Source organism: Haplochromis burtoni, unplaced genomic scaffold, assembly GCF_018398535.1.
Source record: "Haplochromis burtoni strain Fernald_Lab_line unplaced genomic scaffold, NCSU_Asbu1 Contig_249, whole genome shotgun sequence".
Lineage (NCBI taxonomy): Eukaryota > Metazoa > Chordata > Actinopteri > Cichliformes > Cichlidae > Haplochromis > Haplochromis burtoni.
Window position 1 is genome coordinate 309,387 of NW_024582610.1, and position 22,961 is coordinate 332,347.

At 39.6% G+C, this 22,961-nt stretch overlaps 1 protein-coding gene across 8 annotated transcripts in view; it reads right to left on the reverse strand.

Annotated features, from left to right (window-relative positions):
• Positions 1-22,961, reverse strand: part of eps15l1a (epidermal growth factor receptor pathway substrate 15-like 1a) — a 51,686-nt gene that overhangs the window by 26,668 nt on the left and 2,057 nt on the right. For all 8 annotated transcript variants that reach the window (XM_005938406.3, XM_005938409.3, XM_042227208.1 and 5 more), the window contains exons 2-16: positions 19,974-20,015; positions 19,759-19,848; positions 18,411-18,458; positions 18,080-18,175; positions 17,819-17,887; positions 16,418-16,543; positions 15,841-15,900; positions 14,700-14,942; positions 13,445-13,602; positions 12,087-12,243; positions 10,962-11,024; positions 7,817-7,902; positions 1,437-1,509; positions 678-839; positions 172-369 (exon numbers count right to left, since the gene is read on the reverse strand). In XM_005938406.3, coding sequence (XP_005938468.2) covers positions 172-369; positions 678-839; positions 1,437-1,509; positions 7,817-7,902; positions 10,962-11,024; positions 12,087-12,243; positions 13,445-13,602; positions 14,700-14,942; positions 15,841-15,900; positions 16,418-16,543; positions 17,819-17,887; positions 18,080-18,175; positions 18,411-18,458; positions 19,759-19,848; positions 19,974-20,015 — 1,671 coding nt within the window. The remainder of the gene's footprint in view (positions 1-171; positions 370-677; positions 840-1,436; positions 1,510-7,816; positions 7,903-10,961; positions 11,025-12,086; positions 12,244-13,444; positions 13,603-14,699; positions 14,943-15,840; positions 15,901-16,417; positions 16,544-17,818; positions 17,888-18,079; positions 18,176-18,410; positions 18,459-19,758; positions 19,849-19,973; positions 20,016-22,961) is intronic.

Here is a 22,961-nt window from a genome sequence, read left to right on the forward strand (position 1 = left end):
CGCAGTGGCTGGCAGGAAACAGAAGACACACCACACCACAGCAGCTGAGACAAACATACACAATTGGTTCCTCTGACTTAATTGACAAGATAAAGAAATGGATTAAACATTCTGGTGGTGCCCCCTGTTGACATTCTTTAGACATACACATTAACAGGACCTGTGCCCTACCTGGTTGATCTCATCCTGGGTTGCTTTCAGAGACTTGATGATGGTCTCTAGTTGAATCTTGCCTGCGGCCAGGCTTTGCTCCAGCTGATTCTCCTCTTGTTGCAGCCGGCCCAGGTCAGCCTTGGCCCGGCTCAACTCTTCTTCCTGGTTTAGCAAGTCTGACTCCTGGGAGTGGATTTGAGTCTGGAGGCTTGAGATCTGAAGGCAGAAAACGGTGGCAAAAAGGATTGGGTCAGAGGTTAAAACCTGCCAAGAGACCACTCTGTGCTCGTTGCTAATTATTTTACATTAATCTGTTTGATGTCTTCTTTTCTTCTATTTTGCATCATGCTAGTTATCTCAAGGTAATTTTGACTTCAACAAACAAACACTGAAAACAGCATATTAGAAATTGAATACATTAATTTTCAGGTATTTTGATTCTGTGATTGTTGTAGAATAACTGAGGCAGTACTCCACAAAGGGGAAACTTCTACATTATCAGCATCCTTCTCTCCCTCTCTTACCATCTGAGACTCTTCCTGGCACTTAATCCGGACTTCATTCAACATGTCTTCTAATTTGTGTTTCTGCTGGTCCATCTCCTCCAGCCGGTCCTGGGCATCTTGTTTCTGAGCTTCTAACTCCTGCAGGCTGGTTGTCTCTCTGTCCAGGTCATTCTGCATTTCCTGATAGACAATAACAACTGTTGTTGTGATTTGGCGCTATATAAATAAAATTGAACTGAATTGAATTCCAGATATGCTGCCCTGTGCTTCAACAAAACTGGGCTGGGTGAACACTTGATCAATAAAGCTGATTCTGAGGCTAACAGCTCTTTGGGAACCACCTTGTTAGTTAAAATTACAATTCTACACATGTCAAACTGTGTTGTTTTTGGCCATTTTGTAGATTCACCTAATAACATGGGAACAAATTATTTCTTTTTGTAACAAACTGATAGTAACAAAGTGCCTAATGACTCTTAGTTCAGTGTTAAGTGGCTGAACAAATAAAAATAAATATTCCCCTGAAAATGGTCAAGAACTGTACTGAAAATGAGTAAAAATGCAGTCAATGTTCAAAGAAAAACTTTAAAAGGCCTTGAGAAAGCCTATACAAGTACTGCTCAAGGCCAATTTAAAAAAATAAATAAAAAATATTACAATATAAAGAAATGAATGGTGGCTGAGTACTATACATGTACATCAAGGACAGAGTGTCTCATTTTTATGTTGAGTCCACATCCAGTTGCTACCAACTGACAAAAAACAAGCTGTCCTCACCTGCACCTCGGCACTCTTATGTCTGATAGCCTCCTCTGCTTCCCTGATGTCCTGCTCAAGAGTGTACTTCTCCCTGGACAAAACCAGAAACATTCACACAAACACAGGCACATTGATTTTCTTATTTTAAAGGTTTATAATATGTATATAAAATAATTACAGAATAAGAATAAATAAATGAAAAGTGTATTTCACTGGTGCCAATTTAAAAAAAAAACTTTGTGTGCAACTTGACAGAAGAATCATATAAAAGGTATTTTTATTTCCCAAAACAAAATAAGCACATCTATGTCTGGCAATGGATTCAGGTCAGGCCAATGTGTTGTTACACGAGGCCGGGCATTGTCAGGCACCATGAGGAGCCACGGACCCACTATACCATGTCTGATAATGGGTCGAAGGATTTCCTCCTGATGAGTAATGGTAGTCAGGGTGCTGTTGCCTAGCCTGTAGAGGTCTATGCGTCCCTCCATGGATGGATTTTGCACTTAGACTGCAGGCTTTCTAGAGTATTTAAATGTAGAATGGGACGCAGAGCCTTCAGCTTTCAGGCCCCTGTCCTGTGGAACCAGCTTCCAGTTTGGATTTGGAGGGAAGACATCCTCACTACTTTTAAGATTAGGCTTAAAACTTTCCTTTTAGATAAAGAATACCGTTAAACAACAGTAAATGATGAGCGTTCTCTCTAGCTACTATAATACTTGATACTTCCCTTAGGTTGCAATAGCTCTAGGAGGCTGCTGGGGGATTCCCATGAGGCACTGAGTTTTGCTGCTGGGGGAGTGTTTCCTCTTCATGCTTTTTTTTTCACTTACTATGTGTTTAAACAGCTCTCTGCATTTAATTATTAGTTATTATTAATGTCTGGCTCTCTTACACAGCGTGTCTTTGACCTGCCTTCTTCCCCTAACCCCAACCAGTCGCAGCAGATGGTTCTTCCTTTTATAAGGGGTTTTTCTATCCGACTGTCACCAAAGTGCTTGCTCAGAGGAGGTCATTGTTGGGGTTTTCTCTGTTTACTTTGTATTATTGTTGGGTCTTTACTTTACAATATAAAGTGCCTTAAGGCAAATTTTGTTGTGAGTTGGCAACACATGAATAAAACTGAATTGAGCTGAACTGGACATGCCTCTCATCACCATTGTTGACCTACTCCTAAATTAAACCTGCTCACATCTATGAAAAACATCGGACGTCAGTGGTGGACCTGCAATTCTGGTATTCTGTGGTAAATGCTCTTCGGGCTCCGTGGTGCTGGGCAGTATAGGGCCTACAGCTATTGTATTGATGCCTGTTTCTGATTGTGTTGTCAGAGATATTCACACCAGTCATTTTGTAGGGCTCATCCTGTTCCTCCTTGCACAAGGGAGCAAACGCCAGTCTGCTGATGGGTTAAGGACCTTCTTTAAGCCCGTCCAGCTTTCCTAGAGTAACTGCCTACCATCTAGAATCCTCTCCATGTTCCTGGAACTGTGCTGGGAAACATAGCAAGCCTTCTGAGAAGGGCTCATATTGGTGTGCCATCATGGAGGAGTTGGACTACCTGTGAAACCTCTATAGCGACCAGGTATTGCCTCATGGTATCAGTTGTGACCCTGTCCCTAGGCAAATGCATAACTAGTGAAAAAACATTCAGAAAACATAAAGAAAAAAAATCTCAGTGGTCTCTACCTGTAAAACCACTCCTGTTTTGGCAGTTGTCTTATTGTTGCCCCTCTAGTGCACCTGTTATTAATTTCATTAACACCAAAGCAGCTGAAACTGATTAACAACCAACCTCTGCTGCTTAATTCACCAGATCAATTAACCAGAAATTTAATTGCACTGATGCTATATTCTGTGGGGTTTTTAATACGTTTTTGAGCAGTATTTAAACATTACACAACAAAAAGATGGGTAAGATAGACACTGCTCACTCTGTGTCATTTGAATGCAAGTCCATTTTAGTATATTTAGTAATAAGTAGCCAGTTTGTTACCTGAGAGTATTCCACTGGGTATAGGCAAGAGTGCTGACGCAGCATAGTGAATAAGTAGTGAACAAACAAAAATTTGATAAAATACATGCATCAAAGGAAGAGTGGATAGCTGTGTGTTTGGCTGACTGGGTGGCTAAGTAGGTAGATGGATGCATGGATGGATGGATAGATGGATGCATGGATGGATGGATGGATGGATGGATAGATGGATAGATGGATGGGTGGATAAGCAGGTGGGTGAACTAATGAAAAGCAGATCTGTGTAATTATGTTTATGTCAAAAGTCACACATGAGGGGAAACATAATCACAAGCAAATTAAAGTAAATTCAACAACCCATGTGCATAGATCTCAGCAGCCACATGCACAACGAAGCCATTGTGCGTAACAGTGTCTACTTTGCAAGCACTGCAGCAAATTCATGGTCTCATAACTTGCTCGCTTGAATTAACCTGAACTGACAGTTTGTAAGGCAGAGCCCTAAGAACGAGGGGCCTTAATATGACTAAATCACAGTCTCAGTAATGGACAGGTGCTGTTTACTGGTTTAAACCAAATTATCCTGTGTGTGCAGCATGCATTATTTACTATTACAGTTATCTTTTGCTGTAAAGCAGTAATGAAATCTGTCAACTGAAGACTACTTTAATGCTCAAGTAATCTTAAAAACCCTGGGACTATAAGTCAAGCTCAGAATACTCTGCACTCCTGTCCCATTAGTCTATTGTACACTATTATATACCTTTTGTGACCATTAAAAACAAATAAATAAAAAGAACACTCTTAATGAGAATCAGGATGCTGCACAAAATAAAGACATATAAACTTGCAAACAAAAAGTTGATTAGTCTGCAGCAAACACATGTAATTGAACCATCACTAAAAGGGAAAGCTTTCAGAAGCCACTGATAAGTCAGTTCATCCAACAGCACACAGTATAAATTACAGCTGTAGTTAAACTGGCAAACTTCATTCATTCAAGTCAACAAATCAAGACAAGTACTTACTGACGTGTAGCACAGATCGATTCTCTCATAGTGATTTTTGATTTATTCACAGAACAATAATAAGACTATACAAAGGCAAATATGTGACTTTCAAGTCCATTTAAAGCTTTAACTCTATTAAATTACATATAAAATAAACCAAATATAATACAGTTTGTACTAGCGTGTGGTGTACACTTTAATGACTCAACAATTATTTAGACTTTAAAGGATATTTTAACGTAGAACATTTGTACTTCTACTTTAGTAAAAGTTTATTTTCACAGAATGTACATATATTGTAGTATTTCTACTTGTATATATGTATAGGATTTAGGATTGAAAACTTCTTCCACAACCGTGAACAGCTGATAATCAACATTACACCATGTGGGCTACACAATTTTGGTAGCCTGTTTATTCATGTTATTTGTAACATAAAACATGCACACAGTTTTCATCCCTGTTTCCCTGCATTTAAAGTATATCTAGGTACCTACCAAGATTTTCTCAATTCTTTAATACTGTTCTTGCTGGTTTCTTTATGAATACTAATCCTTAAACAACAATAGATATTGATGTGTGGCATTTCCCTGTCATTTCAGGTCAAGGGTAGAAGACCAGAATGACTGATCAACAACAGACATAACTAAAATGAAACCATGTGTTAACTAGCACAAAGATTACCACAAACCATGAAAAATTAACGTGAGTTGCAGGCATTCCCAACTGCTTCCACTTTGTTATAATACCACTAATAGTTGACTGTTGAGTATTTATTAGCGAAGAAATTTCACAACTGGACACAGGTAGCATCCCATCACCTGAACTTCACTGAGATCCTGAGAGCAAACCTTTCACAAATGTTCGTAGAAACCATCTGTATGCCTAGGTGGTTGATTTTAAACACCTGTGCCCATGGAAGTGATTGGAACACCTGAATTGGATTGGTGAAGGAATACTTTTAGCAATATAGTTGCTGTTGCCTCAGTGTAACTTGGTGTTAGAGCTGGGCGATAGAACGATATGTATCGCGATATAACTTTTTCTCGATAGAAAAATTAAACTATCGCGATAGACCTCGCCGCTCTTGTCCTCTTAAAAAAAAAAAAAACAGCCAATCCAAATTAAGTAGCGCAGAGCCGAACCAATCACAGCCGCAGCGTCACGTCACGTGACTTGTTACGTACAGCACAAGTGCCAAGCCGCACATGTGTATTTGTTTGGGAAGCAGCCAGCCACCGTACCGCCCGGGTAATGGAGGAAATGAGTGTGCCGACTAGAAAAATCAACCGAGCGTGACCGAAGAGAAAACAGATGATGGTTCCAATGCCGGAGAGATTGTCGAACGGAAGAGCCATAGAAGTTCCGTAGTGTGAAGGTATTTCGGCTATTTCAAGTCTGACAAAAAACAGAGTAGCGTGCACTGTAAATTGTGCCGAAAGCAAGTCTGGAAATACAATAAACTGGTGCATGCGCTACGTCCACACGTACCCGGGTATTTTTGAAAACGCAGATTTTTCTATGCGTTTGCACCTTTCGTCCACACGTAAACGGCGTTTTTGGTCACTGAAAACGAAGATTTTTAAAAACTCCGGCCAGGGTGGATATTTTTGAAAACTCCGTTTTTGCATTTACGTGTGGACTAGAAAAACGGAGAAAACGCAGCGTCAAAGGTGTGCGCATTTTTTGACGTCACACTGTGCGCCACGTTATTGTTTCGGTGAAATGAATTTCTACAATACTGTTACTGTTAATTCTACTCTCTGCAGTGTTTAAATGCTTACATATACACACAGTTACTGTCCTCCACACATACGACTCGGTTCTGCTTCTATGCCCCAGCTTTGTTTACTTTTTCCCACCGAGGCTTCTAGACTTCTGATTGGCCAACATTTCTGCACGGTTAGGAATCTAGCGCCACCTGCTGCTTTGGCATGTTCATAGCAGCGTTTTCCTTCATTTCTGCCTTTATGTGTGGACGGGATTATTTTTTAAAACGAAAACGGAAAATCTCCGTTTTCAAAAATACCCGTGTACGTGTGGACGTAGCCTCAGTCTCTGACTGGAAGCGCTAATTCGTCATTCGGCTTTTGTCAGACTAAAGTAACTGTTAAAACTGTTTGAAAAGCTAGCTATACAACAAGGAGAGATTGAGAATTTCCTTTTAGTTCTCAGTTTATTTGATATTGACAAAAGTTAGTCAGTTTTGTCTGTTCTTCTGTAAAACAAACTAAGATTTATTTTTAGAATTAATATTTTGTTTCTAAGTGGAATTGACAATTTAGTCTGTTTCGTTTGTTCTATTTTGAAACTTAAACGCTTTAGCGGCTGCCTTTTGTGTAGTTTGCAATATTTGCCTTTATTTATCTGAAAAAGTCTCATGTTCCTTAAGTACATCTACCCTGTTGAACTTATTATGGGAAATAAATATTTAAATAAAACAAGCTGCTGATTATTTCACATTTTACTTGTGAGCAACGGCACATTTAAATCTTACAAATATAGTTATTTGGCTTATATCGTGATAATATCGTTATCGCCTGAAATGAAAAAAACATATCGTGATATGAAAAAATCTTATATCGCCCAGCTCTACTTGGTGTCATGCAGTAAACTGAGCAACTCTATCACAAAGGCTGTGGTGGCAATGCTTTGAAAGTGACCAATCAGAATCAGAACCAGAGACACTTTATTCCCCAAGGGGCAATTAAGATTCACACCAGGACTTCTCTTCCTTTGGGTTCTGCCTTCCAAACTGTCAAAAGCAAGACTGCTTTAAGCAAAAATAATTCAGCTTTGAGTGAAGAGTTACCTTCAAGAGTGTGAATGTGCTGCAGAAATTGCAAAGCAGACACTCACGTGCGTGATGGCTTCTTTGTGCACATGGCTGCTGAGTACTACATGCACAATATGATGAATTTATGAGTAAGGGATTTATTTACACAAGTGACAATGAATACCTGCACGTATGAAATTTGGCTTTGATTATGTTTTTTTCTCGCAGGTGACCTTTGACATAAATATGTATACAGATAGAAAACAGTCTAAAGAGACTAAGGATGCAGTCTCTAAAAGCGTATTTGCACCCCACCCCACCATTTAGCAAGCTCTGCCTGTGGGTTATAGACATGGTTCAAATTCTAAAACTGGCCACAATAAAAGTAACTTTGGAAATGAGAATGCTGCTGCATAAAAATATAGTTTAAAAATGTCTTGTTGTTACTTCCAACATTATTTTGACAGGATAGAACGGTGACAGAAAAGGTAGAACACTGATCTATGTGTTATTATGATTATACTAATGGATGGAACTGAAATGAATTAAAAGTCTTGATATTAATGTTAACAGTGGATTAGTGATGGAGCTTTTTTGGTACTGCAATTTTGGTACTGTTGATGACCCTGTTTGTTACCTTTGCAGCTGAGCGATCTCCTGGCTGATGTCATCCAACTCCTTGATGCCAGTGAACTCTCCTGAACCCACTGAACTAGAGCTGTCCTGTAAAAAACAGCAAAAAAGGACAAAATAAGAGACGGTCAAGTTGTCTCAACAAACACGATGAAGTAGGATGATGAAATGGCACCAAATGAGCCATGGCAGAATAGGCCAATGGAAGGAGAAAGAGGTAAAAACGGATAGGAGAAAAACTGAAGGTCAAGAAGAGGAGCAGCACGGAGGTGGGGCTATGTCTATCACCAACATGTGAGGGAGGTGTCACCACCAATGACAACCTGCAAAGGACAGGAAAGATTCAGGACTTTTCAATTTTATCTTCACCTCACCTTTAAAAAAATCTATATTGGTCTACAACAAGCTTCCAGTATTTTTCTCTCTAGCTTTGGGAATTGCAGAGTAACTTAATGGTACTATAACGATGTGTTACCTGCAATAAAAATAAGACAACGATTCTGCAATGCTTTTATGTCTGTGTGACCTATTATGAAAAAAATGCATCTCGGAAGCATTGTGCTATCTTTGTTTTTATTACAGTTATTATGGCATTTAAATAAATTCTATCAATTCAATTCATTATCATCCCAATAATTACTCTCCACACTGTCTGCCATTTATGCTTGCTTTTGATGAGCACCACAATGAAGAATCTTTAGTAAAGACTCTGGAGAGTAATATTGGTAAAAAAAAAAAAATGTTTTAGAGTGCCTGCATGATTTAATATAACATCAGGACAGGATGTACCCCGTGAGAAGCGGGTTACATCCTGGGTACATCCTGGACAGCTTGCCAGTCTGTTGCAAAGCTAACACAGACAGACAACAGACGACCACCCGTGCTCACACTCGCACTAACTGCCTTTGGACTTTTGGGAAGAACCTTGTACTTTTTTGCTGTGAAGCAACCATGCGCCACCATGCTACCCTTGTTATGCTTACATGCTGAGTGGAAGATATGTGTGTTGTCTGATCACACACATTTCACAACCAAATAAGCTTTCAGTGAAGTATTATAAAAAAAAGACTGCACATTTCCTGTCTTCATTGCAAAGATATGACTGGCATTTCTTCTATTAAAAATCCTTCTGAGTGGACCTGTCGTGATGCTGGATCTATGACACAGCATTTCTGTTTCTTCTGCTTTTTCTGGCATTGTTTAGGCTTCTGGTTTAATCATTTGCATTTCTAGTCCAGTTAGATATTTCCTGCTAAGGTTACATTTGTAGTTCTAGTCTTTTGTTTTGGTACTGTCCCTCCCTTGCATTCCACATTTCATGTCTAGTCTCCCTCGTCTTCATGTTTGTTTACTCGCCTGTGTCTGTTTTCTGATTCCTTTCTGTCTTTCCGGTTGACAGTGTTCCCAAGTCTGTTTGATCCCCAGTCCCAGTGTTAAGTCCATATCTTAGTGTGTGTCTCTTGTTTTTATTTCAATAGTCCCTTGTTCTGTGCTTAGTGTATTCATTTTTACTTCCTCCATCGTTGTGTCAGATTACTTCCAGTCGTGTTTCCCATCTTCTCATTATCCTCTGTGTATTTAGTCCTCTGTCTTCCTCTGCTGCTGTCACATCGTCCCACATGACTGTGTATTCTTGTGCGCTTCGTTTCCCTCTTCCATCTCTGTTCCAAGTTTGAGTTTCAAGTTTGTTGTTTCCAGTTCTCTCCCTTTCAGAACTGCCTTAATTCTTCATGGCACAGATTTAACAAGGTCTTGGGAACATTCCAGAGATTTTGGTCCATACTGACATCGCAGTATTACACAGTTGCCTGCTACACAGTCATGATGCAAATTTCCCGTTCTCGCTTTAACTTCCTGTCATGTTCAAGAAACCAGTTTTAGAAGATCTGAGCTTTGTGACATGATATGTTATTCTGGTGGTAGCAGCTATCATAAGACGGATCCACTGTGGTCATAAATGAATGGACGGGGTGAGTAATAACCACTGACACAAGGCAGGATGGATCCATACCGTCATGCTGTTTATTTCAAATTCTGACCCTACCATCCACATGTCGCTGTGGAAACAGAGACTCATCAGACGTGGTAACATTGTTCCATTCTTGTGTTGTCAAATTTAGGTAACCCTGTGTGAATGCTAGGCTCAGTTACTGTTGCCTTCCTATTAGTCTGGCCATTCTCCTCTGGCATCCCCAGTGTTGGCCATTTCTGGCCACAGAACAGACACTCACTAGATACTTTCTCTTTGTCTTTACTTTTCTTTCTTGTAAATCCTAGAAGTGGTTGTGTGGGAAAAGTAGATTAGATCAGTAGAATGGCAGATTCTGAAATACCCAAGCCAGTTTGGCACAAACAAAGCCAATTAATGCCACATTCAGGGTAACTTAAATCACCTTTATTCCCCATTCTGATTCTCAGTTGAACTTTGACGTCTTAAAAAGTGCCACTGCGTAAATGCACGGAGCTGCTGCCATGTGTCTGTCATCAAAGAGTTCAACAGGTGTAATTAACCAAGTGCTTGGTGAGTATATTGTATGTTTAAATAACTGTATCATATATCTGTTTTTGTCATACTGCAACTAGTTTTGCGCGTTCAACTGAGTAGATGATTGCTGAATTGAGTTATTTACTGCAAGACCACAACTACAACTGCTACTAACAGATTTGAGCTTCCTTAAAAGACATCCTCAACAAAAAAGAACCAATTTTTCATCCAGTGATCCTGAATCTTGCCATGATCAAGACAGTTTACAGTGTGAGGCAATCTTACTGTACTGTATCGAAATGGAGAAAAAATTCTTGCAAATGCTTTCCAGGAATCAGTGAAAGCTGAAAGCATTTAGAAAGTAGTATGTTATAAGCCCATGTTACCTACCCACAACTTGAACATTATGGCCTAAGAGAGGAGGAAGAGGCGAAAGGTAGAAACGTTAGCAGCAAAGAGAGGATAGAACAGTGAGCAGTAAATGTCTTTGGTTTCACCAATTTAACCCTTCACAACATTTCCATTTTATTTTGACATGGGTCAGCGTTTGAGTTATTTTCCAGCAGAAGTAAACCACTCCCAAGATAACACATGTAGCGGGAAATATGTACACCTTGCAGCCTGAGAAAGAGAAGAACAGGGAAGTAAAGAACAACTGACTCACCCGCCTCATTTCTGACAGAGCAGCCATCTCAGATCCCACTGGAGTAATGTATCCTGACATACTCTGAAACCACAGAGAAGGTGGTGGTGAAAAACAGCATCACGTCTCTGATGATGGTGTAAAAGTCAAGAGGTTTTATTGTCATTTCAACCAGTGAAATGTGTGTGTGTGTGTGTGTGTGTGTGTGTGTGTGTGTGGTGTGGTGTGTGTGGTGTGTGAGTGCTGTGGTTGTGTGTGTGTGTGTGTGTGTGTGTGTGTCAGTCCAGTCACTGAGTGTTCAGGAGTCTGACAGCTTGGGGGAAGAAACAGTCTGGCAGTGAGGGCCCAAATGCTCCGGTACCTCTTGTGAGAAAGCAGCAGGGTGAAGAGTGAGTGTGTGAGGGGTGCGTGGGGTCTTCCACAATGCTACCGGCTTTGCGGATGCAGCGTGTGCAATACTTATAAACAGCAAACTTCTCTGATGATGGTGTAAAACAGTAAGCAAAGTAGCTTTATTCCATGTAAAAACAGAAACTTTTGAAAACCTTTTAAACAAGAGGGACTTTGATTACATTATGTCCCACCAGAGAAGAAATAATCATGGCTTAACAGTGATGACAAAAGCAAATTTTGATTAAAAAAACAACAACTAGGCTTTAGGCTACAGGTCATTGTAAAATGTATATAATATAATAATAAACTCAACAAACTTGAAACTCATAAACTTACATTTTATTCACAAAGATACTCATGAAACATATCTAATGTTTAAACTAAGAAAATGTTAATATTAGCTCACTTTGAATTTGATGGCAGCAGCATGTCTCAACAAAGTTGGCATGGGAGCAACAAACGCTAACGGGCTAACGCATTATCTTGTTAACGTGTTAGCGTCGTGCAGCCCCATGCACGGGGCGATCCGCGTTAACTCGCTAACGGAGATTTGCCGCGTTAATGCGGTTATGGCGTTAACGTCATTTTAACGATAGTGCACTGACAGCACTAGTTTTTATGTTTTATTGTGAATTAAAACAGGTGAGGTACAACATAGGTCTCACTGTGACAGCCAATACTATATCATGCAAGCTGGGGATGTGAATATGTCGACATTAGCACACCTTTAACAGCTTTGATGATGCTACTTACTGGTAGTGGAGTGCTTCTTTCAGAAGGTGGAATCATATCAGCAGTCAGGGATTGTGGAGGATCAATGCCCTTACTGACTTTCTGCTGGATAAGATGCATGGAGAGGGCAAACTGCTCCCTGGTCAGCTTGCCTATCTGTCTTGTATCTGCTAAAGCCCTGCGAGAAACAACATAATCGACAGAGACACATTCAGTTCATTCAGTTAACCTCAGCTTTTATATTGCAAAGGTTCAGTCTAATAAAAATACAAAGGAAATGAACCATATCAAGTCTAATAGCAACAAAATCCAGCAGCTCCAAGCTCCAAGTTCATTTTTCAATGTCACGTTTGGCACATTTTTTGGGCAGAGCTATGGTACTATAATGATTTTCACCCAGTAATATCTCAGCAAACTAACAACTGGATGTGTCCGTCTTGTTAGCAAAAACTTCAATCAAGGATTTGTGATAAGTGGCAATATCTGCGGAGCTCTTTTTTCTGGTCCTGGAATCTGCTGTGGAGGAATTTTGGCAGCTCTTCTTGGCAGAATTATTTTAATCTTAATTCAGGCACATGAGAGAGTTTTCTGGCGTTTTGTTTTTTTTTAATCATGGTTTGGCGTGTATGACCCAGTACTCTGGATTAGATTTTTTTTTAGTTCTGTTTGTAATTATTGTGTGTTTCTGAATAGTTTGTTCTTTGTTTTGGTAATTTTGAGTTTTCTATCCTAGGATATTTCTCCTCTTTGTTTTATTCTCAGTTTTTGTTGTGTCTCCACCATTTGTAATTTGTTATTATCGCTAACTGTTTATAGTTAATTCCCTAAATCTCATCTTTCCTGCCTCCTGTGTTCCCCTTATCTGTTGACTCTTCGTTTCCTCTATCTTTGCTTAATCTGTGTCTCGTTACCCTGGTGTTTGCCATATCTCTGATTACCTCAGTCTAAGGCCTTAAAGATGAAGACAATAGCTCATCTATAAAGTATTTGTCAGAATTTTCCCAAATGCTTTTTTAAAAACACAGCAATGTGTGTAAACCAAAATGTATGATTCCGGTAGGTCTTGTTTACCTGAATGAATATAGTCATTATTTAAAAACTGCATTTCTTCTTTACTCTAGTTATTACATTTTATTTGATGATCTAAATCAACCAAGACAAATATGCAAAAAACAATTTTTCACAGTACTGTATTTATATCTCTCATAATGGACTGCCAACATTTTCAAACATTTTGCATCACCAATTGCAATTGAAGTTTTAAATATAAAATTCAGTTTTTGTTTTTTAAACGTATCAATTATTGCACTGCTAATTAATAGAAATGATGAATATTAGTGTCTGCAGAAAACTGAGAAGAATTGTGGTTGAGTTCCTACCATATATGGGCAAGAAGAGTCTGAGAAAGTCCAGATTGCATGAAGATCTCCTTTACTTCCTGTCCACTGACAAAACCATCCATGTCAGCATCCGTCTTTAGGAAGATATCGTCATAGCGGCCACGCTCTGACACAGGGACCACCCAGTTCACCGAATGCTGAAAGAGACAAAGACTCACACTGTCATTTTTTTATTTTTGACTCTGAATCAACCCTGTTAAAACTATCTGCAAATCATTTACCTAGACTTGCAACTTTTGCATGTATGATTAACTATGGTTCTCATTCTTTTCAGGAGATCACTTTACATAATACATACATGCATACATACATACATACATAAGCATTGCACATCAGAGAAATGAACCTACAGAGACTTAGAGAGCTCCAACTCTTTAGGTCTCTATAGGGAGTTTGACTGGAATCATCACAGTTTGAGTGCATGAGAATATAAAATAATGGCTCAGTAATGTAGCCTTACCTGCAGTGTTATGACAGTATACTTGACCAAACAGTAACTGCCTGTTACTTTTTAAAGGGTCTACTTAAACACATCAACCTGCATTCACAAGAATTTTAGTAAAGTTGTCCTCAGACTGTCACCAAATCTCAAACTTATCCGAGAGTTTTAATAGATTTAATTTGAAATTCGTTCTGCTAAACGATTCACTGTTTACATCAAGACTTGTTCAAGTTCAACTTAAGTTAACAACTGAGACTTGATGTCTCAGGGCGAGAGCAGGATGGTAAAGAATAAACTCGATCAATAACAAAAGCAGCTGCGCCATTATGGCAACACAACTTTGGCTCTTCGCAAGTATCTCCACAGACAGCATGCTAATGCTAAGCAGGCCAAGAACCTGAATCCTGGCCCCAAAACTTCAACAGGTAACAAACAAATGTATACGTTTCTACCTGTTTGAATTCATTTTCCTAATCAAGGATTTGACCCTTTTCAAGTCCTCTTTAATAGTATCCTTTGTAATTCTAGGCTACTTGGTGCACAATGATGGTGGAAAATATGAATTAACAATTTTAGCATAGCCGATCTGTTGTGATAATGAGAGAAAAGTGAAGCTGCTGATTTACCGGTCAGACTACGTTCCTCACCTATGGTCACAGGCTATGGGTAGTGAAATACAAGTGACAGAAATGAGGCCCTGGGACTAAACCAGGAGTAACTGGAGAGATTATTTCTCTTGGCTAGCATGGGAATGACTTGGTGTCCCCTTAAATTTTTTATAATGTTTATTACCTGTCCAGACTTGAGTGTGTGTTTGGGTGACAGGCTGCCAGTGCTGTTGAGCGAGTTCATGCTGCCGTGGGAGGGTGTGGAACGTAGAGAATCTTTAGGTGGAGGAGGGCTTGCAGGCAGTCCAGGTAAAGAGCTGGCCACAGAGCTGAGACTCTTCTTCCTCTTAGATGGAGGGATGAGAGCAGAGGGGAGGAGTGCAGGAACAGGCTCTTTTTCCAAGGCCCGGTACACCAGGTGCATGGCCTAGGAGAGAATATCAAGCTAATACTACATATTTACTGGTTCACATACTCCTGAATGAAATGAGTTATGTCCCAAACCTGTTATTTTGCCAAAAGTCCAAACATGAAAGCCTCATTAGATTCAGAATTAATTCAATTTTATCTATACAACAAACAGCAACAGTCACCTCAAGGTGCTTGATTGACTTCATCAGTGGCGATACTCAATTCTTGTTCACCTGATTCACATTAAATCTTTTGTCTATTGGGTAATAATGAAAAAACAATCAGTTCTTTCTCTACTTATACTCATAATTCATTTATCTTGTTATTAAAGCTGAGACATGACCATTTTTTCCATATGTTGAAACACTGGCTTGTAGGCACGCACAGTTATTTCCAGCTAGAGACAGTCACACAGCACGAGAGCTTTTTGTACCTTGAGTCAAAATTCTGTTCTCTTCTTTCCTAAAACTAAATTATTTGTGTTCATCATATGTGCACGATCCCTACAGTCAAACATGGGGTTTGAGTTTTCTTTCAAGCAACCCTACAAACCGTTCTCTCTTGCCAGTCATGAACTTGATCTCCAGAATTCCTGTCAACCAGTCATTCACATTACTTGAAACTAGAGAAGCAGTGATCTCTTACCCTTCTCTTCTTATCATTTTGTATTTACTTGGGTTATCATTGTCTAATATTTAAATGTGATAAATGTGCAGAAAAGTTTAAAAACTACTTTTTCAGCTGAAAAGGTTAAAAAGTACTGCATTCTTTCTCAAGATATTTGTAATACAGTTTGAGCGTTAATTTTAACCATTGTGGAGATAAGTATTTGTTATATTCACATAACGTTTCAAAGAAACATATTGTCAGTCAAACTTTTGCATATCAATGTTAATCAGATGAGTATCACTCACCACTGCAAACTCATCTTTGTCTAGATGGCCATCCTTGTCTATGTCACTCAGGTCCCAAACCTAACAGTAAGAAATAAACACGATTAGTGAGATGACCAATGATAATTGAAAAGGTAACTAAAGTACAATACATTCAATTTCTTCAGAAAAAAGACTATTTTCTAACAGTTCATGACATTATTGCGTGCCTGTCACTTGGGAGATAGAGCAGGTCAACTACTAATCAGAAGGTTGGTGGTTTGGTTCTTGGCTGCTCCCAGTCTGCATGCCAAATATTCTTGAACAATACAAGTGGCTCTCCGATGCATGAATGTTAGATAGAAAGCACTTACTTAGAAAAAAACAGTACTTGTATGAGTGGGTGTGAAGCTTTGAGTGCACAGGTAAAGTAGAAAAGTGCTACTTAAGACCCAGTGCATTTACCATTTACATTCATATAACTGAATGTTTCTGAAAGAAAACCCATTACATTCTGCCTTCAGTATTTTAAAGCTTCAACACAAACCAAAACACCATGTTTACGCATCCTTGGGCTTCTTCTTAAGTCCAAAACAAAAATCCTAATTGGACTAAATACCTTCCCAAGGACATCCAGAGGTAGCTTGGAGTTGATTAAGACTGGGCGGACTTTCTCTCCTGACAGCAGGCCGTTGACTGGAACCAGACTTTCAAAAATCCCATCAAATTTATTCTTCTCCTCTGGCTACAAAGCAAAAGACACACTATTTATTTCAAAAGCTTAAACATCTTGTGTTTATTCATACCATAAAGACAAACGTTGCTTTCCCAAATACAATTTTTGGAGCTTGGAGATATGATGGCAATCATCTGCTACAATTTGAGGCTTTGCACAGAGGGGGGTTTCTTAAATGATACATAAGCTAAACATAGCTTGTGCTAAATTTAAAAAAGAAAAATAGTCATGTTATCATAACTAAGCAAAGTTAACACAATGTATGCCATGTGATGCACAAACTCTGAGTGCTGCCGAAGCAAGAGCACCAACAGATTTTTCATTTGTGAAAAAGCAAAGTATCTGAATATTACAACGTTGTTAAGTTTTCAGAAGGATTGCTGCATTAAAAAAAAAATTGTGCATTCTGTAATTAAGCAGGTATATGTGTGATTCTATAACTCTGACAAATCACTCTACACATAAATGAAAGATAATGGATCATCAAAAAGAAAGTGAAGCTATGTACACACTGTAAGGGATCCACAACGATGTGGCAACCACCTACCGTAAAAAGTGAATGTCATTCAGCAGCGTCAAACAATTACAGGCCGCAGCAACAGGAAGTGGGCGGGACCTGAGATAAACTTTTCTAAATTTTCAGGCATGTGACTGAAGTAACTACCAATGAGAGCAAAGAATACAGGTCTTTGTTTTTAATTCAGTTTAATTTTAGTTAGTTGCCAGAGTTTCTTGTTTCAGTTCTATTTTCAATTTTTAAAAACGTTTAGTTTTTATTAGTTTCAGTGTTATTTTTTATTTTATTTATTGAGATATTTTATTTATGAAAATCAGTATAGACATTACACTATAAACATGACTTTTTGAATACAGTCGACACACGTGCTTGTAGAAATCCAAAGCCTGGATAAAAACATCTGTCAAACCTTCATCAGCCAGTTTGAGAAAACAAATTTTGACCACATTAAGGTGATGCTGGAGTGAGGCTCTGGTGACAGGAATAACCCACACTATTTTTCACACCCTCTTTGTCAGGACTCAAATGATCAATAGTCAGTTAAAGACCCTCGGGACCACCTTCAAAGGGGGCAGCCCCCAGTAGGGGTTTATTACCTGGGATTTTACAAACAAAGAAACCTCTTGGATGAGAGGCAAAACATCTTCATAAAACTAAAGACATTGAGTTGCCTTCTTTTCAATCTCTCAAGGCCATTCTGTAATTATTGCTTTACTTCAACATCTCAAAGTCTGCGTCAGTGTGTGTGTGTGTGTATTTGTACACACCCTGACAGCCCAGTGCGATTCAGCAGGAACAGAGGCTGTGCTGCTTAGAGATGGGCTGCTGGTGTCCTTCTGCAATCACACGTTACAGTGATCATTTTCCAACTTTCAAGAAAAGGTTTAATAATATAATGAAATGAAATGAGTATGACAGAGTCTGTTCATCTACAAAATGAATATGAGCAAAATAATTATAATTCTAGTAAGCTGTAGTTTCTGTATACAAAATATGACAGTTTTTGCTCGAATGAGGAATACACTCACAAACTTCGGAGGAGGGACTGTTAGGCTGAGACTGGACAAGCTGACTTCCAGACTGTTCTGAGCACAGGCAACCAGTCGTAGAGCCACATAAAACCCCTGAGTAAGAAAACAAAGTGCTTCCCATTGTGTCCTTCACATGTAGTATTAAAAAGACTTCTACCAATTGCTTTTATTAATTAGAACAACAGTATGTCTAAGAGAATTAAACATATTCTCCTCCATGCTCTCAAAAGTACATTTTTATTACTGTTTCTTTGAACGGTGTGATGTAGATCAATCTGTATATGTTTGCTTTTGTTTATTTACAATCATCTCTAAAACTCTACCTCACCTGTTTGTCCAAGTAGCCTTTGCCATCAGGGTCAGCCAAATCCCAGATCTGAAACACAACGCACAAGTATATGATTAAAGGTAAAATAAACAAATGAAAAGATGAAATGGAAAAATAACATTATCAACCATTAGTCTTACGTTACTGTGGTTTAGCTGAGTATGTGAGCTGTGCCCAGAAAAAACAGGAGGCTCAATAGCATGTGGAAGAACCAAACACAGCCACAACACTCACCCAGTCTTCATGGTGGTCGCCTGCTTGGTCAAACAATACTGTTGCAAGTCAGCCAGTGTAGCTGTGTTGTTCACTCTGGCACAAACAGCACGTCCTGATACCACAACTGTTCAATGGGCCTGAGGTCAGGACTGCAGCGGGCCATTCCCCCCTCTCCACTCTCAAATTCTAATGGTAGTGTCTGATAAACTCCGCTCTACTGGGGTCAGCGGTGGCATCTTGCAGGACATAGTATGGTCCCAGAATGTGACGATATAGGACTGCAACTGGTTGCAGAATCTCATCTTAATATTTCTCTGCATTTTAACTGCTTCCAATTCTGACAAGCCTTCTTATCACAGAGAAAACTGTGTATCACTGATAGAATAGAGACTGAGAGCAGGTCCAGCCTGTTTCAAACTGAGCTGTCCTGCAGTAACAGTAACAAGTAAGTGTAACACATTACTTTTTGCGAGCAACGACCCCAGCAATGGTCACAACCTCTAACATGTGCAAACATTTGACCACACAACGTGCAATCAATTTGCACAAATATTGTCTTTGCTGCTCAGAGATGGTGGTGACTCTCAAAGCGGAGCCGATGAAAACAAAATGAGAATCGACCAGGAATTGAACTGATAATGGAATTGGAATCACTAAATTTATATCAATTATAATCTCTAGTTCCAAGTTTTCCCATTTTGTGGATAATGGCGCTCATTTTGGTTCCCTGGACTGCCAAAGAATTAGCTTTGTAACTCTTTCCAGACTGACAGATGTCAGTGACTTTGTTCCTCCTCTGTTGTTGAAGATTTGTGTCTGTTTGTGTGCACACACATGACAAAGCCTACACAGAACTATATTTTTACTTTCTAGATTAAAATACTGCCAAATGAAGCTGCCCTTAGTAAATGGTTACATTTTCCCCTTATTTTAGGTTCTTGTGGGTTCAACCACAAATGGTAAATACACTGGTTCTCATAACGCACTTTTCTACTCTACCCGAGAACTTAAACCTATCTACAAACTCAACCATCATTTTGATAACAGATGCACAGCTGTGTGAGTGTGCCGACTGGTAAAACTCTAAGAGCCATAACCAGCTGTTACGTGATGTGTAACTTTGGTTACCTACCTTTCCCAAAGTAAGGTCAGGGAGTCCAGACTTTTTTAAGAAAAGAGCAGCTTCTGTTGGTCCTACTCTCCCTGTATTCCCAGGATCCACCTTAAAACAAATCATCAGTGCAGTGTTACATTCCATAGGCATCTCTCTCTTGTACCATCTTTTATATTCTTTTACACAAAATAGGTTGAAGCTTAAAAGTTTTATGTTTTGTGTCATCATCTTACCTGCCTGTAAAAGTTCTCATATACAGGGTTCCCACTGGACAACTGTGACAGAGAAAGAAAGTTATTAAATGATTAACACAGACATATATGACATCTACACTATTCAAAAATCACTTGCTTATCACAGTATAACACCCGGTCAGTTAAACTCAATCTGTCTAGTTAGGAAGAATAAACCATTCTGAATCCATTTTTCTTTCTTTGGTACAAATCAAAGAGACAGCAGGTGCACTGGTGAGGCAACAAGACAACAACCGAAAGGAGAATGGTTTTGCAGGTGCTGGCCAAAGACCTCCTCATCCTTCTTCAGTGATTTTCCAGTCAGTTTTTCTTTTTGTTAGTCTCCTTAACACTACTGGTAGTATAAGACAGCAACTGCAAGTCATTCAGGTTGCAAAGGTAGTTCAGCTCCTCCAGGATGGCACATACCCATATATATCATAAGAAAGTCTGCCATGGCTTTCAGCCTAGTCTCATCTCAAAAACATGTAAATTGTGTCGGCTTTCAGCACCTGACCTCCTCGGGCACTCCCCGTGGAACGCCCGACGAGTTTAAAGCTAGAAATCAAATACCTGAGGGGGTTCTGAGTCAGTCTTTATCTGGATAATTTAAAAAAAATGCGTGTATATCGGATTAATTTTTGTTATTACAATCAGTAGAGATTTCTGAATTACACTGGGGATGCAGTGAAGGGGCTCTGTGAACAACTAAATGCAACTTCTCTGATGATTTGGCAGAACAGAATGGCTTTAGATAAGATAAGATAAGATAAGATAAGATAAGATAAGATAAGATAAGATAAGATAAGATAAGATAAGATAAGATAAGATAAGATAAGATACCTTTATTAGTCCCACGAGTGGGAAATTTCATGTTAAGGCTGCCGACCAATTGCACGCAGTGGCGGCACCATCTTACCCTCCGACCATACATACATTGCATGAAAACATCACATGGGGAAGACAGGTCAGAGAGGTATAACAATGGAAAATGCACCACATGAGGAAAGATAAGGAGAAAAAAAAATAACTCCCCCCAGACTGAGCTCCAACAGGGAGATCAGTTTGAGAACAGAAAAAAAAACATCTCTGCACATGAAAAAAACTCTTAATACACCAAAGAAACACGTGACAAGCAACAGGGGTGGGTAAAGGATGAGAGACAGCCAGTGTAGACAGTGCATCTGGGCCTGCAGCATATGTGCTGGTCTTCTTGATCCACCGTCAGCATCGGAAGGGAATAAGCGTCGAAGGCATTTGGAGGGGGAGGGGGGATGAGTGTATATCTGCATGTGTATATATATATGTCTGTGTGCGTGTGTGTGTATGTGTCCAGAGTTCAGCTGAGACAGTGTCCTTCGCCCTGGCAGGCAGAGAAGGGCAGGGTATGCAGGATGTTCAAGGCTAGTTGTTGCACGTTTATCCCTAACAACACGCCACCTGATGACACTGTGATTCGAGCATTAGAGTAGCTCACCACCCTTGCTGATGAATGGGCCGAGCATTCGGGATAAGCGACCTGCAGTTGCAGTACAGTGGCCTTGTTGACTGTCTGCAGATGCTGCTTCATTCCCTAAATGAGAAAATTGGTCCAGAGACTGATTGACACTACTCTAACCAAGACGGTCTACATGTATCACCAGATAGGGCAGAAAGAGAACGACTAAAAAGATGACCTATGATGACGCTACTGAAGTGTGATACAATAATGACAGTTCTGTTAAAAGCCCAGACAGGACAGAGATAAGCCTGATGTATTAGCAGAAAAAAAAGAATGCTTGGACACAGCTAGCATAATAGACAGGTTTTTGACAGGGCTCCCACACAAACGCAAAACAGAAGATGAAGCATTGCCAAATATGCTTCCAAACCAAAGAGGAGAAGCCTTTGAGTACACCTGTACAATGGTGGGTAATGAGCAGAGGCTGCAGTGTGTTGTCTGTCTTAAAACTGCTACCTTGAGACAGTTTAAAGCCTAACAAGCGAAGATCCCACTTGGAGACAAAACATCTAGAGCACAAAGACAAGTCAGTTGTCTTTTTCAGACAAAAACTTGTGAATTGTTGTGCTCAACAGTGTCTATTTACTATTATTGTCTGTTCCGGACAATTCTCAGCTCAGCTTCAACAAAGTTGCCTACCAAGTGGCACAGTGTAAAAAAAACCACACACTATTGAGGAGTAATAAATACTTCGCTGTGCTATGGATATGGTTTCAACTATGACTGATGACACAACAGCCAGCAAACTACAGGCTATTTATGATATCTGAAAGGACACAGAGGAGCAGCTTAAGGTGTGTGACAGCCACTTTGCTCTACAAATGGATGAAGGCACTGAGAGTAACAAACAGGAGGACTTTGTGGGGATCTGCAGACTAGACTAGCAAGCTATGGCTGGGAAATGAGGAAATGTGGACTCATTTGAATTTGAAATCATTCATTGACAACAACAAGCTGCAGAACACAGTGATCTCATGCATGAAAGAACACATGTCTGCCCTTCAGAAACATTTCTTGAGATATTTTCTGGTGCCGGATTTTAAAAAAAGGATGACTGGATCCGTGACCCCTTCAGTGCAACACCACTTGCTGGCTTCAACACATCTGAGGAGGAACAGTTCATTTATCTCACCTCTGATTCAACAAAGAGGATGCCGTTTAAGTCAAAGACACTGGCTGCATTTTGGATTGGAGTGGAGAAAGATTACCCACTTTGACCATACATCTTCCTTTTGCAACATCCTACTTATGTGAGGTAGGCTTTATGCTGTGGCTTCAATCAAGACAAAATACAGATCAAAGCTGGGCATTGAATATGAACTCGGAGTAGCAGTCTTAACTGTTACCCATGTTTGAGAAGATCTGCAGCAACAAGCAGGTTCACACCAGTCACTGAAAAGAAAAAATATTTAGCCCGTTTGTGAACCACTGCTTTACACTAAGCTTAAGGAATGCATCCCTCTGGACCATCTGGGTAATGCGCTACC